The sequence below is a fragment of the Urocitellus parryii genome, chromosome 14 (genome assembly GCF_045843805.1).
Source record: "Urocitellus parryii isolate mUroPar1 chromosome 14, mUroPar1.hap1, whole genome shotgun sequence".
Taxonomy (NCBI): Eukaryota; Metazoa; Chordata; class Mammalia; order Rodentia; family Sciuridae; genus Urocitellus; species Urocitellus parryii.
The window spans coordinates 65,317,833-65,335,315 of NC_135544.1; the positions used below are offsets into that span (position 1 = coordinate 65,317,833).

The 17,483-nt window shown below is 48.7% G+C and overlaps 1 protein-coding gene across 2 annotated transcripts in view; it reads right to left on the minus strand.

Annotated features, from left to right (window-relative positions):
* Positions 1–1,125: 1,125 nt before the first annotated feature.
* Mcph1 (microcephalin 1) overlaps positions 1,126–17,483 on the minus strand; it is a 191,138-nt gene continuing 174,780 nt past the window's right edge. For both annotated transcript variants that reach the window (XM_077792557.1, XM_077792558.1), the window contains 2 exons: positions 13,799–14,036; positions 1,126–1,457 (listed from right to left, as the gene is read on the minus strand). In XM_077792557.1, the coding sequence (XP_077648683.1) occupies positions 1,405–1,457; positions 13,799–14,036 (291 nt within the window). In that variant the 3' untranslated portion in view covers positions 1,126–1,404. The remainder of the gene's footprint in view (positions 1,458–13,798; positions 14,037–17,483) is intronic.

A 17,483-nucleotide genomic window follows, 5' to 3' on the forward strand; every position in this document is an offset into this window, starting at 1 on the left:
CCATGAAATCTTGAGAATCATAAATTTTACTTCTTCTAATCTGTAGGCCTTGTATTCTTTTGCTTTCTTTCTTCTCTGGGTAGAAAGCCTATTATGCTGTTCAACAGATGGTGTGAGAGTTGCTCACTTTTCCAAATTAAAAACAAAATTCATAGTTCTAAGAACGTTCAGCCCTACCTGTGTTGGGTGAGGGATGGCAGACACACAGAAGCCGACCCAGAGGGCTGCGGAGGAGAAGGTGGGCAGCACATGCCGGCTTGGGGCAATGCCTAGCACAAGCCTGTCCTCCTACGGCATGGTTTTTGGGGTGTGAACCTTGACTGGCTGCTGGCAGGCTAGGACCAGGAACTGGGGTTGGCATGGGGACTCAGCCTTGCTGGGCGGAGGCTAGGCTGGTATTCCCTCCAGGGTGAAGCTGGTGGCACACGGGAGCCCTGTGGTGACTTGTCAGCCTCCTTGGGAACTCTGGGTACTGGGAGCTGTGGACACGGGGAAGGGCATGGACTTGGGGTGCTGGGCTGAAGTCCAGCCATTGCCAGACAATGAGCAGCACGGGGGACTGTGGGCGAGTGCTGTTAGGAACACGGAACACCCTCATTTCCAGCCACAGCTACCTCGTCTCTCAAAGCCTTGTTCTAACCACTGGTCCATCATAACTATTGAGGGATTTGACATCTATCTGAGCTGGGAACGAGAGCTGAGATGAGTGACAGTAAGTAACAGAAAGGGACAGTTCCATGACGAGCTCTTGGTGGCATCTTCAGCCTCGCCTGGTCTTGGTGCCGCTCCTTTAGGAGGCTAGCTGGTTCATCCCCAGCTGAGGATCCCCCACGGGCAGCAGCTGAGTTCAGTTGTGCTTGCAGCTGATAAATGGATGGGGTGTGGGGTGTATGCCCTGGCGATGCTCCAGGGCCACACACGGCACAACTCGTCTTCACACGACACTCCATACCTGTCTTCCTTAATCACTGTGAGGCCAGATGCACAGATTTCACCTTAGTAACTAACAGACGACCTTCATACCTAGTATGTGATACGCTAAAAAGACCTTCGAGTTGAAGCCAAGAAACTGCCGGGGCTCACTGACTGTTCTGAGTAATAAAAAACTTAAAAGAATTTCCACTCTTTATTTGAAAGTACAGTGCTTTAATGACAAGATTCTGCCATCTTTTAATGTGATTATCATTGAGATAAAAAGAACAGGTTTATATAGAAAGGACCCAGACAGGGTGGGCTATGCCTGTCTGAAACATGAGCTCCCTCACGTGAGACGTAGGACAGCACCTCACCCCCAGGTAGACCTGTGCTATCGGGCTCCTTCTCTTCACCATCCACTCCCAACCTGAGCATCCCAGGACGGCTTTGCAAGCTGTCTTCAGATGCCATGTGCTGGTGTCTTCGTCACTACAGCAACAGGTAGTTTTCAAAGGCGCAGACCTTGTGCTGAGTGATGGAATCTAGGGAGAGAGATGAGCAGTCAGGCATTTAGGACAGCGAATCATATCACAGCAGAGTAATGACTTCAGGTGTACCACCTGTCCTGGTAGCACCTGTGGCTTTCTAATAAACTAAAATAAAGCAAACGTCTTCAGAACGCCAGGCACACTGCCACAGCCACATGTCCTGTTAGGTTACTGCACACAGAGGACATTTCTATTATGACAGAACATTCCGTTGGAAATGCAGAGACCTGAATTTTAACCTCAGTTAGCCACCTCAAATAATACTCTGGTACAACACAGGGTATAAATAGACATTCGGAGGCGTTTTAATTGTGACATTAACATGATCCATGCTGTGCCATTCTACCTGCCTAGTGGGTACTTTATATGGAATACAAAGTCAAGCACAATCCCAAAACTGGCTTGCTATGGTTCAAGTGCAGAGGCGGCACTGGTGAGCTCTGAGGTCCTCTCAGTGGGAAACACGACTGTTTTATGAAAACTGCCAGTGGTGTGGGCCTGGGAGAGCATGGCAGGTGCAGCAGAGTGCCAACACGGCTGTCCAGCGGCTGGCTGCAGCGTCCCTCGCTCCCTCCTCAGGACCAGAGAGCTCTCTGCTCAACATTCTGCTCCCATAACCAGAATGAAGGAAGAATGTAGCTGATGGGCACCGAGGGCTGGATCACAAGATGAGTTCAATCAGCTGAGTTCAACCACTGCCAATTATACCAGGAAGTCATCCTACAGTTGTGTGTGTGTGTGTGTGTGTGTGTGTGTGTGTGTGTGCGCGCGCGCGCGCGCGCGCACACACACACACACTGGGAATCGAACCAAGGGCCTTGTGCGTGCCAGGCAAGCACTCTACCAACTGAGCTATCTCCCCAGCCCCTACAGTTATATTTGAAGGACATGGAAGAAGCCACACTGAAGAACATGAAGGATGGAAAGCTATGATGGCTTGGGGACAAAGAAAAACATGGTTTATTCTATGAATATAGAAGAGAAAATGGAGGAAAAAACAGCTTGTCCGAGCTGTGGCTTAAGTGCCCCAGGGTCTACCTGTGGCCCTCCCAATACCAATGTGCTCACACAGGAGGTCTGAGCTGGTGAGGAGTCCTCCGATGGACTTCAGCAGGGAGGAACAGGGACATTTGTGTACCTATCATCCATCGTCTTCTGTCTGTCTATCTGCATCTTCTCACATACATAAATACGCACAATACATGACTATTACTAGTATTAGGCATACCATAATCCATCTCAGTGAAGTATTATTATTTCCATGTTAATATATTAGTCTTTATTTGTGATACATGTTGCATATATTTTCTCTTCTTGTCATTTGTCTCTTGACTTCTCTTGTGCAAAGTTTTGCCAGGCAAAAGTTTTATATTTTTTATGTACTCATAAATATTCCAATATTTTGTTCTGTTGCCCTGAGTCATAGGTAGTAAGCTGTTTCCTCAATCCAGATTATAAATAATTCTATGAATGCAACTTTTACACTTAGATTTCTTATTCGATCTGGCATTTGCAAGTCGGATGGCATGATGTTCTACTTAATCTGAAAATTCAATTAAAAAATTTAAAACTTTAAAAAAGAAAATTGACATATTCATTCTAAAGTGTATGTGAAAGAGGAAACACCAGAAATATAATTTTGAAAAGGAGAAATAATGAGAGTGAGTTTGACCAACCAGATACAGAAAAATCATTCTGTATTACACTATAAAATAATTAGACCGGGGCTGGAGTTGTAGCTCAGTGGTAGAGCACTTGTCTTGCAAGTGCGATGTACTGGGTTCCATCCTAGCACCACATAAAAACAAATAAAGGCATTGAGTCCATATACAACGAAAAAAAATTAAGAAAAATAATTATATTGTCCTGTGTAATGCTGAACTGTAAAATCACATGTGCTTTGCACAAAACGGACAGATAGATGGATGGAGGAGAATAACCAGAAGCACCCTCACATACATGGGAATTTACAAGAGCTTTCCAGGGAGGCAGTTAAATCGGTGGAAGATGGATGTGTGATCGAGCAAATGGCAAGGCCCCCATCAGGGCTCACAATAGACAGGCTGCAGCCAGAGCAACAGCTTTCTAAACATTAATAGGAACTACAAACAGAAGATCCAGGAGACTATCTTTAAAGCTCAGGGACGAGAGAGACCTGAAAAAGTCAAAGTACTGAATTTAGATGCCATGGAAGAAGAGCAGTATTTGATTTTACAAAAACAATAACTGAAAATTAAAATCTCTGTAATACTGAGCATAACATAAAACCAAAGTGTCAGAATTTTAAACCATTTATAACAAATGATCAGAGTCCGTATCATTTCAGTATCACTATAAAACAATGGAAAAGATAACTTCATTTAAAAATAGGCAAGAGATAAGGACAGACAATTCATGAAAAATGAATCCCTTTGCTAATCTATTCGTATGCATTAGTAACTTAGTCCCTGGGGAACTGCGAATGAAATATTGAGATTTGTTTTAAGTCATTGCAAATCCAAACAATGCCACACTGCAAATATGGGCAATGCCCTGCATCTTTGAGGAAAGGAATTCACAGCTGTGAAAAGCAGGCTTGTGTATCAAACCTAAAGCATATACCCCAGGCTGCTGCCATTACTCTCCTATGAATATACTGCACACATATGTTCACTTGCCCAGGATTGGGCTACAATAAATACAGAGCAAGACAACCTCTAAAAACTGAGTTCAAATTGTTTCAATGGACACACACACACACACATAGCTAAAGTATCAGAAACAGAGGAAACAACCCAAATGCTCAATAATAGGTCGTGCCTATTATTAACACAGTAGCTCTGATGTCTCAAAAGAACAAACCAGCTGTGATAAATGGGGAGGATCCTCTCGACCCAGGTAAATGAAAACTCATGGAAAATATGTGGTCAACTATTCATATCAAAACAAATCCCCCAATAATACCTAATTTTTACATTTATTTATTTCCATGGAAATGTGTTTTTAAAAATCACGAAGACAAGGTTCTATCTTTATTGTCATTACTTTAAGGAGGAACCGAGGCCTGGAGGACCCTTGCACTTTGGTTTGAGTTCTTTGACCATGAAGTCAGGGATCATGCCATCAGTCCTCGCCTGCCACCACCCACATCCATCCTTTCCTCTGCTGCAGGAGGAAGGTTGGCTGGAGAGGTACTGATTTTAAATTTAGGCGAGATGGAAGACACCTAGCTGTCATCTCACAACACAGGTGTAGACCCCTCATGCCTCTCATGCTGTGTGGTGACTGTGCTGCGTGGGGAGTCACCCTTAGGCTTCAGAGAGGCGGCACTGAGTCCACACGCGGGGTGACAGACCTGGGGGTTCCATAGAGGGGCATTTGGTAGAGGTGTGAGGGCTGGAAGCAGGAGAGCCAGGCCCGCGGCTCCAAGCTCCCCATGACCCACACACGGGAAGGATGGTTTCTACCCAAGTTGATCCGGCATCTGCAGATAGCCACGTCCCCTGATTCCAAAGTCACATTATAGGAATAATCTTCCCACACCCAGTGAAATGTGACCATAGGAGAGAAGTGAGCAAGGCCAGTACTAGTAAGTGGACACACACACAGTAAATCACACTGCACCGAGCAGCTCCAGGAAAAAAGAAACCAAAACTTACACAAAACAAAACAAAAACAACGCTATTTATCAAGCTTTGGCACACATTCATGCGAAAGCTGAAGTGTACTGGCCACACTCCTGTGTGGTCTCTTGCTTAGGACATGGAATCAGCCCGCTGCCAACACGGATTTCTTACAGTACGGCAGGCAAACCCCATTATTTAAGTTAAAACTCTGATTGCCAACAGCTGAATGTGGCTGATGGTGCTGGGTGCCAAGTTCAAGAGCACGAGGGACCCTATGAAGAGCCTTATCTTTGCTTCTCAAAACAAACCAAGAATCTCAGGGCTGGGAGGAACACCAACAGTCATGAAGCCAGACGCCCATTCAGTTAGGGCATCACCTCTACTTCCCTGAGGAACGAAGGTCACCCAGCCTCTGGGGACACTCAGGCAGGGGCCTCACTACTTGAGACATCCCTTGGCAGCAGAGCCCAGTTCCTAACATCCTTTCTCACAGTGAGCCCAGAGCTGCCCACGGTGCACCTCTCACTGCTGACCCTGGACCACTGGCACAGGCCTCTCCTGCTTTCCCATGGCGTCCTGCAGGCAGCTCTTCTGCAGACGGAGCAGGCAAGCTGGGTCCCCCTCCTGCTTCCTGGGCACCTCACCTACCACTGCTGGGATGCTTGGAGCTCAAGGCTGGGCGTCACCTTCAATTCTTCTCAGCAAGGGCAAATGGCTCCGAGATTTAGACTGAGAATCTGGTGACTTCACCTGTATGGATATTAACTTCATCCTAAACACCATCACCGAGCCACTGAACCGCTGCAAGAGCCCAACCACCCGCCTTCTGCTTCTCCTTAAAACATGTATCAGCCCGTTTCCCTTCCTGACGTCTGCGTAACAAAAGCCACACTCTGACCCTGTCTGTCAAGATCCTGGGCCATCTGCGGGATCCACAGCCCCATCACCGCCCCTCGGCACCCTCCCTTCACTTCAGCTCCCCCAGCCCGCTGCTTCTCCTGACTGCGCAACCTCCACACTGCTCCCTGGCCTGACAGGCCAGCCCTGGAGGCTGCCCCAGTCCTCCCCTCTCATCTAGGTCTCAGCTCCAACGCCGCTGTCAGCTGTCACTGCCACTCCTGATAATCACATCCAATTTTGTCACAGCATAGACCTCCATAAGGATGAATTTAAATTTGTTTTCTGTCTTCTCCCCTAGAATACAGGTCCCACAGGGGCAAGGACTGTATTTCTCTTGTCAACTGCTACACCTGAGTGCCTAGGAAACGGTTAGCACAGAAGAAGCGCAAAATCAATAGCTACTGACAAATGACCCAGCAACCTGACACCACGGGGTGTGTTTGCAGGCAATGGCTGGGTCCCACGTTCCTATCAGCTGACGCTGACTGGAGACATCACAGCCCACACTTCACCAAGAGTGTACAAAGGATCAGGCCACACCATGGACAAGACAGCCTGTCCTAACTGTCACTCCAAGCACACCAGCTTTTTCTTACTGTCTGGGAAATGGGAACATAATTATATTACTAGAGAGTTTTCCCTGAAATCACTGTTACTTACTACTTTTTCTATTATTTTGATTTGCATTTCCCCAGTGATTAGTGACATGGAGCATTTTTTTATGAGCTTATTAAACATCTGTGTCTTAGGAAAAATGCTTATTTAAGTTCTTTCCCATTTTTAACCTCATTATTTTGTTGCTGTTGAGTTGTAGGAAGGTTTATATATTTCTGGATACTCACTGCCAATATTTGCCAATGTTTTTTCCTATTCCACAAACTGCCTTTTACTCTGTTGTTGCTTGGTGCCCAGAAGTCCTTACTTTTGATGTAGTTCCATTCATCTGTTTTTTTTTTTTAATTTGTTTTAGCTGTAGATGGGCACAATACCTTTATTTGTTTATCTACGTGGTGTTGAGGATGGAGCCCAGTGCCTCACCATGCTGGGTGAGTGCTCGACCACTGAGCCACAACCCAGCCCAATTCATCTGTTCTTATTTTGCTGCCTCTGTGGCCACCTCCTTTCCTGCCCACCGTCCATGTTATGTGAGGAGATGAGGGTCAGCCCTGCAGGTACCCCCAGCCTGAACAGAGAAAATGATGCTCCTCTCCGTGGGAGTCTTATTTGACGGGTGGCCAAAGGCGCACCATTAACAACCTGTGCACTTTCTCAGTGGTGGACTTTATATTCCTTGAATCAATTTTGATAACTTTTTTTTTCATAAAAATTTCCATTTTACCATTTTAAAAAATTTATCAGCATCCAGGTGCATTGCGCTCCCCTGATTTACAGACACCGTTCCCGGGTCTGTGGGTACAGCACCCGCTTTGCTTGTGGTATCATTCACGGGCACTTCCTCCGTCCTTGTCAACATTGCTCCTCTTCCCCCTTCAGCAGTCCTGCTGGGAACTCAGCTCCCCTTGCGGCTGAACCTTCTCTTTCCTTCGCTTCTGCTACTATTCACATGATGTTCCTTTCCCCCACATTCTTCAGGGTTACTTTTGAAAAATTGGTTAAGAAAATACACGGGATAATTTCGTCCCCCTCCCTTTTCTCCTCTTACAAACCAGGAAGGGTCTGTGATTGCTGCCCCTCGGGGGGCGCCTGGGTCTCTGCCCTGCTGGCGGAACCCTAGTTTCCGTAGTGAAGAGTTTGAGAAGCAGCAGCGTTAGGGGTTTCACAGTTGAGAGAAGTCACACTTGCTGAGCTCAGTGAGGACCTTACTTTTCACAAAGACGACGCTGGGCTGGGACTTAGGTGACTGGTCTGGAACTCTGGATCTTTCAGCCACTCACTATGTGGCTGCGCAACTCAGATCCCCTGGCTTCCCGGTGCGTGAGTGGACTGCGACAGGTGACTGCGTTAGACACTTTGGCCCCTGTGGGTCAGCTCAGGTTGCTGAGACAAAGAGCCACAGACGGGTGGGGGGTTAGAAAGCGGACACCCACCTTCTCACAGTTCTGAAGGCTGGAAGCCTGGGTCACGCTGCCTGCAGGGCTGCTTGCTCCCGAGACCTCTCTCCTTGGCTTGAGGACCCCTGTCCCTGCGTCCTCCCGTGACCTTCTCTGTGGGTGTACATCCTTTTCTTATTAGGAAAGCCACCATATTGGATTAGGACTCCACCCTTATGACCTCACTCCACCTTATTTCTGTTTAAGAGTCTTATCCCCCAACATGGTCACACTCTCTGAATGTGAAGGGGACTCAATTCAGCCCCAACCTGAGCTCACCACCTCAGGCTCCGCCATGCTCCACGGCACTGCCTGATAAGCCACAGCTGAAAGGAACGGGCCTGCAGCTTACTCCAAAACCACAGGAAAAGCTTTCACAGTCACCGCCCAGGGCCACCATGAATCAGGTCAATAAGCAAAGACAGCCCTGGACTGTCAGCCACATGCCGTCACGAGGCTGAGCTGAAGCGGCTTCTCAGTGCTGCAGGCCCCTGGAGCTGCAGGGCAGCTGCCAAACACTGGAGCACTTTCTCCAAAGCTGGGACCTTGTGCAAAGGGCACCGGGAATATGTACAGCAAGGTCGCCTTTAAAGTCGGCACTGCCACGGCCTGGGGCTGTGGCTCAGTGGTGGAGCACTGGCCTAGAACGAGTGAGGCCCTGGGCTTGATTCTCAGCACTGTATATAAATAAATAAAGTTCTATTGACAACTAAAAAAAAAAAAAGAAATTTAAAAAGTCACTGTCACAACCCAAGTGCTTAGCTCCAGGGTGTAAATGGCCAGTTTAACCTCTGAACCAAGGACTGCATTTCCTACGATGGACATAACATGTTGCCACGTCGAGGACATTTCCAGTTTTGAGCTGAACAGACAGCTGCCTGTTACACTCCAAGTGGGTTTTGGTTCCACTTTGTTTTAAGTGAGGCTCAGGAATGTGCCTTTGGCACACTGGTAAATGTGCAGAAATGGACTTCTCAGCAAGCATTTGCCTGCTTGCCTTTAAAAAGGGCTTTAGCTTTTACATCCTGATTGGAATCTGCACCTAGTGGGTTGAGTTCTTTAAGTGTAAATTTAGAAAGCGACCCCACAGGTTAGGAAATTCAAAGATAATCATCGAAGATCATTAGCTGGCCAACATATTAATTAAAGGAGAGCTCAGGCAATCATCTTCTGAGCCTGCGCTTTCCATAGCTTTCCAAAGCTTGTACTAAGATTGTGGCAAGCAGTTAATTAAAGCAATATTACTAGTAATACATACAACATGTATACACAAATACGGGCTTTGCAATATGTAACATATATACACAAACACAAAAGGCTTTGCACATACATATATATCTACACACACACATATAACATACACACAGGCTTTGTATATATGTATGTGCATATATATTGAATTTAAAAAAAAACCTATAAACATTAGATTTTGGAATTATAAAATACTGCATTTTAGTTGTCATTCATTTCTGTCTTGGTAGATTTCATTTGTTCTGAATAATTCAAAGCAAAAATAATTCTGAAATTGTACCTGAAATGCTGCATCTGGGCTGCCGGGCTGGACCCTGTGGCAAGGGTAAATTAGGCAGCATTGGGAAGAGTCCCCACTGCACAGGTGACCCTGCCTCTCTGACTAGTTCCTTATCTGTGCGTGGAAAGGTGGACTGAGAGGATCTCGGACAACACCCACATAGCCACTGAATCCTGAAGCCTAAAGTCCAGGGCCCAGGAATGCCACGGTCACTGCACTTCTTCTGGTCAGTCATCAAGGGAGACAGTGAATGATTCAGGCCAGCATGCGAGGGGCCCCGTGCCATCAGGGATCCTCTTCCTGAAGACGCTGATGCTCTTCATGAAGGATGCACGTCAAGGCTGTGCTGTGCTTGGCCACACTGCTGAGAACATGACACTGTGCCCACGCAGCCCAGATGTACGTCTCCTCTCCCGAGCACAGCCCGGACAATAAGAGGTGCCTGAGCCTGGAAACATGCTCACGAGAAAGGCCAAACTGGCCTCGTGGTGACAACAAGGGGACCGAAAGTGTGAACAGAAATGACCACAGCATGCACGCCACAGACCATGGCTGTGCAGGCTCCCAGCACCCCCAGGCTCACCTTCTCACCAGCTGAGCTCCTTGGGACCCCAGGGTCTTCTGTCTCCATATGTAACATTGGAATTGTATTACATTTCACAGGAGTGCTGGGGGAAAGCCAATCACCGAAAATGCTTTCACATACAGAATGTTACCGTCCCAGGTAAAGGTGGCATTTTAGTTCTTAGTGCCGGGAATCTGGTTTCTGTTTTCCTGTTTATTTTTATACATATCCAAGTGCCCACAAGTGTACTATCTCAAAAATCCCCATTTCTCCTTCTGGTATGATTCACCAAGAATCTTGGCCCAAGTACAGAGCTGTTTCAGGGAAGACGGGCTCTGGGGACGGAGCAGGGCACACACTGCTGACCCTCCAAGCAGCCTGGCTGGGAGGCAGCGTGGCACAGAGGACATCCCCCAGGAACGGGTGTGGACCTCGGCCGAGCCCACGAGGTGACAAGGTCCACTGGCTCTTGCTCTCTGCAGCAACCCGCTGGACTGGGAGGGGAAACTGGCTGGATGCTGAGCGGCCACCCTGGGCCTGAGGCTAGAAGAAATCTTATGAGCACAATAATCACAAAAAAATGAAAGTTGGGTTGCTGTTTTTGCAATACAGAAAGTCCAGGGACCAAAACTTATCTGATGGGTCATGGTGCTAGGCTGTTGGAGGCCCTGGGGAAAGACTGCTCTTTGGCATCCACCTTTCTCCCTGGCAGAAAAGAGCAATCCTCAAGGGGCTCAGAAACCACAGACAATAGGAATAAATACAAAGCTACTCAAACAACAAGAAACCCCTGGAGATTTCAGTTTGTATGGCAGCCTCTAAATCTGAAAGTGGGCACAAAAAGTTGCTTTTAAGACTTCTAAGTAAATGCTTTATTTAAACTACTCCCAAGGCTCCCAAGAGCCAGGCTCTGGTGGTGCACACCTGTTATCCCACGGATCGGGAGGCTGAGGCAGGAGGATCACAAGCACAAAGCCAGCTTCAGTAACTTAGAGAGCCTGCAAGACCCTCTCTTCCAAATAAGATGCACAAAAGGGCTGGGGGATGTGGCTCAGTTGTTGAGTGCTCCTGGGTTCAATCTCTGGTACCAAAAATAAAAATAAAAATAGAAAAATAAAAAGGTCTCCCAAGGAATCACCTGACCTGGCAGCTGATATTCCAGTAGGAATAAACTTAATTCATAAATTTTGAGTATTGCCTTTCATGATTTACACAAGAGGACCAGTTTTCTATCAAATTGATACTTTAAAACAATTTGCTACATTCTTAATTTTAACTTTAACCATATTTTGAGAATAAAGAGAAGTATTTATAGTAACAGAAGTTAACAGGAGGAAAGGTCTTTGAAGGACACAGGTCTCCGTGAGGGACACTGTCTTATGGTCTTCTCTGACCACCATGTGAAGCTATCAGGCAAAAGTAGGCTGGGGGCAGAGCGGGCTGGGAGAGGAAGTGCAGTGCTCTGGCTGGCTGTGACCTGCAGGTCTGTGCAGGAGACAAGATGTGTGCATGGACAAGCCATCTATCACCTGCAGCAGCTGGGGCTACTGAATGGTTATTCAATTCAGAAAGAGAAAATATGAGCTAATAAATATTTGAAAAATACATGGTCCGCTGAAGGACCCAGTGGTCAGGGTGCCTGCCAGCCAGGGGCACCCCCTCACATGAGCCAGGACTGCAGCACACACAATACCCGGATGCTGCCAAGGGCACAGGCAGGTGGTTGTAATCAATGACAGGTCAGAAACAGGACGTCAATTAGGAGAGAGGAAAGCAACAGAAACAGGTCCACAAGCCCAGCCCTAAAATGTAGAGTTCTGAAGGGGCTTGGGCAAACTAAACCCTGGTGTGGGCCTGCAGATGCTCGTCTCTTAAAATACCACCAGCAAGAGAGCCAGCTGGAGAAATAACCGAGGAACTGAGCAGGCGGCACCGAGTGTGACTCCGACACAGAAGGCAGGAGCAACAGGAAGGGCCCTCACAATTGCCCAACCTGGAAATAATAAGAGCACAGACCCAGACTGGGGCCTTTGTACAGAACACAATTACCGAACTCTGGAAAGATTAGCTGTTGATGTCAATCATGTGCACAGTGAGCTCAGAGAAACATGTTTCCAAGCACAGTTCTGGTCTGCAGTTCACGGCATTTTGAAATGAACACTGGTAAAAAACAAAACAAGAACCTCTGTCTCTGAGCATCGATGTTTGAAGGTTATATTCTTAGCATTTAGAAAAGAGTAAACAGCTTTTGGACTATAGCAAAAAGCATTAGATTCTTTTTTTTTTTTTTTGAAGTTGGTTCTCAGGGAAAAGATAAAATACTCGATATCAGAGAGTGAAAAATCACCTTTGATCATCATACTTTAGAAATCCATCAAGGATGACCATCAATTGTTTAAAAGATGTTCACAAAGTGCACCCGGCTGCATAGAGATGGAACTTGGACAAATCAGGAATCCGCTCCTCTGTTAGAGGCTGATTCCAGCAAAGGGTGAGAAAAACCAGGAGTCTGGGATTCCGGGGGTCCACGTGGAAGGGACTGTGCCTAAGGAACAGGGGGCAAGGGAGGCAGGATGGGAGGGAAACAGGGGAGAGAGTCTGGTTAAGGATCTTGGCTGCCGAAGGAGCTGAGACCCGACAAGTTCACTCAGGGCTCAAATTCCTACATTGAGATCCCACCCCATGTCCCTCTGAATGTGGCTTCATTTGGAGTGATTAAGTTGAAATGAGGGCATTAGGGTGGGTTCTGATCCAATCTGACTGGACCCTTCCCATGAAGAAGAAATTTGACACCCAGGGACACCCAGGGCACGTGAGCAGAGGAAAGGCCAGGTGAGGACACAGCCAGAAGACAAGAGGCCTGGGCAGGCAACCTGCCGACACCCCACCCTGGGTTCCAGCCTCCAGAACTGCGGAGAGCAGCCATTTGCTGCTTCAGCTGCTCAGTCCGTGGCACGGTGCATGGCACCCAACCAACCAAGAGTTGATCACAAGCCCAAGGAGGAGGAGGTGAGGCCACCCCCAGGGAGGAGCCTGCAATCGCCCTGCCGAGTGCAACCCACCACGGGGCGTGAGACCAGCAGTGGCTGTGCCCCACTCCTAGGCGCCCGCCCATCCCGGTGTCCTGGCTGCCCCATCCTCCCCACCTGCTCCTCCCAGCAGACCCACAGCCTCTGAGGTGGCCCAACAGATGAGGCCGCCATGTCACCACAATGCAGGACAGACCCCGCGGTCAGGGTGTCTGGCTGGCCACCTTGTCCTCTGAGAACCTCGTGGAAGTCTGTGCTGAGCTGACAGCAGCCCTGCACCCACAGTCACACCACCCGCCTGCCGGACAGCTCCATTGGCTGGGCGGACCAGGCTTTCCACACGAGCTGGGAGCCACATGGGTGAAGTCCAGGTTTTTTTTTTTTTTTTCCTTTTGAATTCTCCCTCAGTGACAGGAAGGAGCAGGGTGTGCAGGACAGTCACATGACTCTAGGGGCAGCTGTGAGGAGTTGTGAGCCGAAGCAGAGGTCTAGGACACGGGGAGGGGCTCACGTGACGCCCCTTGAAGACTCCTTAAGGCTGGAACCACAGAACAGTGGCCCTGCAGGGAACTCGCCAGGGCCTAGGGATCATCAGGAGCCCTCTGTCCCCCGCAGGAGCCCCCTGGACCCGCCCTTTCTGCGCCTGAGTCCTACCTAAGACCCATTTTTCCGACAGGTACTTGGTTGTTGCTTTCTTCTTCCCAGCGTAGGGCCCGACAACAATGCTGGCCTGGCGAGGAACCTGGCTGACTTGGCCTCCACACAGGAGGACCAGCTCACACAGCTTGGCTCTCGGCGGGCTGCTGTCCGGCGTGATGAACATCACGGGCTGATGGGCAAAGAGGGTTCCCCGGTACTGCTCAGGAGACAAATGGCGCTCAAGTCGACAGACCTGTGGGGAGACAGGGAACGTCACAAAGGCAGGGGCTGTGTCGCTGTCTATGGGAGCAGGTTGATGGTGAAGCACACATTCTCTCCCAGGAGGACAGACTTAGTGTAACCATGCCTGTTGGACAAACTGTGAATGCTGAGGACCCAGAAAATATTGGCATTAATGACATGGGACTGATGTTTTCCAAAGTGGCCACAAATAAAACTCCCAAGAAAACAAATCTGTAGACAGAAACATTGTTGGTCTTTGAACTGTTAACAGATCCCAAACCAAAATGCTGGAAAGTAACAACATCAATGGATTGGAGAGAATCACATCTACAAACTCAGGTCTGACCCAGTGCCTCGGGTGGCCTGTGTCCAGGAAGACAGACCCCGCTGCCCCAGGAAGGCCCATCACATAGACAGCCTCTCTCGATCTCAGGTGCTCACAGCTCACATGGGTCAGAGAGGCTGAGTCCAGGCACAAGCAGAAGGCCTGTAGCCACTCGCAGACCCAGCAGGTGGGGAGAGAAGTGTCCAGAGGATGTTTGGGTGTCCTTCTGAAAGCCCGTGAAGAGTGTCATGACAGCAGGAAGCACTTGAGAAACAGGGATGTGAGAAGGTGCTCCTTCTTAGTCTGATAAAGCTGTGGTCCTCTGCATGACCCTATAAAGACTTCTTTTTGAGTGCCTATACCAAGAGATGTCAACTGTTATTTTCTCTGAGTACTTTACCTGTGCAGGTAATATCTGAGATCAGTGGCTCAAGGAATTAGGGGATTGGCTAGGAGGTATGTGGGAAGGTTTGACGGGGGCAACCCCGGCAGGGGCTGTGTGGAGCTTTCTGATCAGGGACAGGAGAGAGGGCCCTCTGAGGTCAGAACACATTCCTCAGTCCACCTCTCTGGCAGGACAGGAGGGAGGCCAGCTGTTCTTCCACGGGGTCTTCACGCCTCCGTGGTGTTACTAGAGGACCCTGCTACGAAAACTGGGCTCCCATTAGTGGGATCCGTTCAACACACTTCGGTTTGGCCATGGGATCCACTTTTCTCATCCCTGCTTTGATTTTACAACACACTACTGGGCATTGGACAGCGTTAACCTGACTAGTAAAAGACAGTGGGATCCTAATAATTCACACAATCCCATTTATATGGGACTTTGTTACACTGCCAGCAAAGGTCCAATACCCCGTGAGGCAGTGAGTGGAAAGGGTTGTTGTGACAGTCAGCTGTTTCACTGCTGTGACTGACGGACCCGACCAGAACAACTGGGAGGAGGAAAGGTTTATTTAGGGGCTCATGGTTTCAGAGGTCTTAGGCCATAAGTGGCCTGCATTCCTTGGGGCTCAAAATAAGGCAGGACTTCAAGGCAGAAGAGTGTGGCAGAGGGAAGCAGCTCATATGATGATGAGGAGCAGAGACAGACTCCACTCTCCAGATACAAAATATGTGCCCCATGGCCCCACCCCCAGTGCCCACCTCCTCCAGCCACACCCCACCTGCCTCCAGTTACCAGTTAATCCATCAAGGATCAATTCACTGATTGGGTTAAGGCTATAACCTTCTTGCATTGTCTCACAAGTGGGCTTTTGGGGACACCTCATCTAAACCACCACAGTAGTTAATTTAATTTTGCAGATGAAGACGCTAAGCTAAAGCAAGCTGAGAGACTGTGTTGGCCTCAGGGGAGTCAAGCTGGGAGATGAACTCCAGGACCCCACCAGGCACTGAATGGTGAGCCACTGGGTCACCTGCCTTGCACAGCTGCCCAAGGAGCACCTAGGACTTAACCACACATTCAAACATTAATCATAAAAGTGGCTATGGTGGAACAGCACAGAAGGACAGAGTCAACGGTGACTTTCCCAGGTGCCTGCTACTTGAAGCCACTCCTGTCTTGTCTGTTAATGGCAGGCTGAGCATGGAAATTTTAGGTGCTAGGCTCTTTATGCACATGTAATCCAGACAGCCCCTTCCGGGGGGGGGGGGGGATGACTTGAATTGGTCACTATCAAGGTGATCCTTTTCTGGCAAATGACACAACCCTGGCCATTGTGGCCTGAGAGTGGGTGGGATTTGGGGGGAGTTTTCCTCACCATTATAAATCAATGCATAAGCAAAAACATGTTTCTTCTTTGCCCACATATCACATCCCCACGAACCACGTGGAATGACCGAGGCCTTGGACAAGGTGAGCAGGAAGAGAGCAAGACTGGGTCCCGAGTTGCATTTCCATGTCCTGGTTGACCAAACTGGGGATCAACCTTCCTTGGCCCTTTTATGTCAGCAAACAACTGGCCCTTCTTCAAGTTACTCCTTTGTTCAGCTTTTAGTTTCCTGAAGCCCAAGTGGTCCTGTTTGCATAGCCTGGAGCTTCCCACTGCTAAGAGCTCACCGTGCTTATCCGAAGTCTGTAAAAGGGGTACCTCGTGGGCAAAAGTGGGTCAGGCCTGAGATCTCATTTTGTGCACAAGCGGTGGACAACCTCTAGCCCAGTAAGAGGGAAGTAGGTCTCTGGAGTGTTCAGCTAACTGATGTGCCAGTCTTCCCTCTGCCACATGTACTCAGCACTTAGTCTGCACGCCCAGGAGCTGGGAGAGAAACAACGACTGGCATGGGTCCCCAGCTCCACATGAGACCAAACTCAGCAAATAATAGTTCTCTCATTTACTTATTTATTCAGTTTGAACTCAGAGGAGGCAAAGTTCTACAACAATCTATTCATTCAAAATGATTCATTTTTTTCTTTTTTGGCACTAGGAATTGAATCAGGGGTGCTTTATCTCTGACATACATCCCTGATTTTTTTGATTTAGAGGCAGGGTCTCACTAAGTTGCCGAGGCTGGCCTTGAACTTGCAGCCCTCCTGCCTCAACTTCCCCAGGCTCTGGGACTACAGGTGTGTGCCACAGCGCCCAGTCACTCAAAATAACCGAGACAGCGTGTGCATTGGCTCTCCATGCCTAAGAGAAATAATTTCTGGGAAAGTTTAATCAAAGACTGGATTTCTTAAAGTCAAACATCAACCTGGGGGTTTGTCCTATGAATGTGCCCTGTGCATACCGGGGCCTGCACGCCCTGGAGCTCACCGTCACACAAACCACGACAGGCGGCACATTTTACCTACACAAACAATAGCACACACGACTCTGGCTGTTGTGAGCTTCAGTGAGGCCTGTTCCAGAAGCCAAGCCCGAAGAACAGGACGCCTCCCGGTGCTCCGGGGACAGAGCCCTCATTAGTCATCTCGGCCCCTGGAATGCTCACAGCACAGTCCTCAGTGATGCCGAGTGTTTGAAACTCAGCAGTGCAGCCTTCCCGGATGTCACTGCGCCCCCAAAGCTGCAGATCACAGAGCTGCTTCCCTGTGGTGGGCCATGCTCTGCCTTGCGGATTCTGCCCTGGGCTCGCCCACGTTCCTCTCCAGCCGAGCACCATCAGCACACTTTTGCATCAGTTGAGATT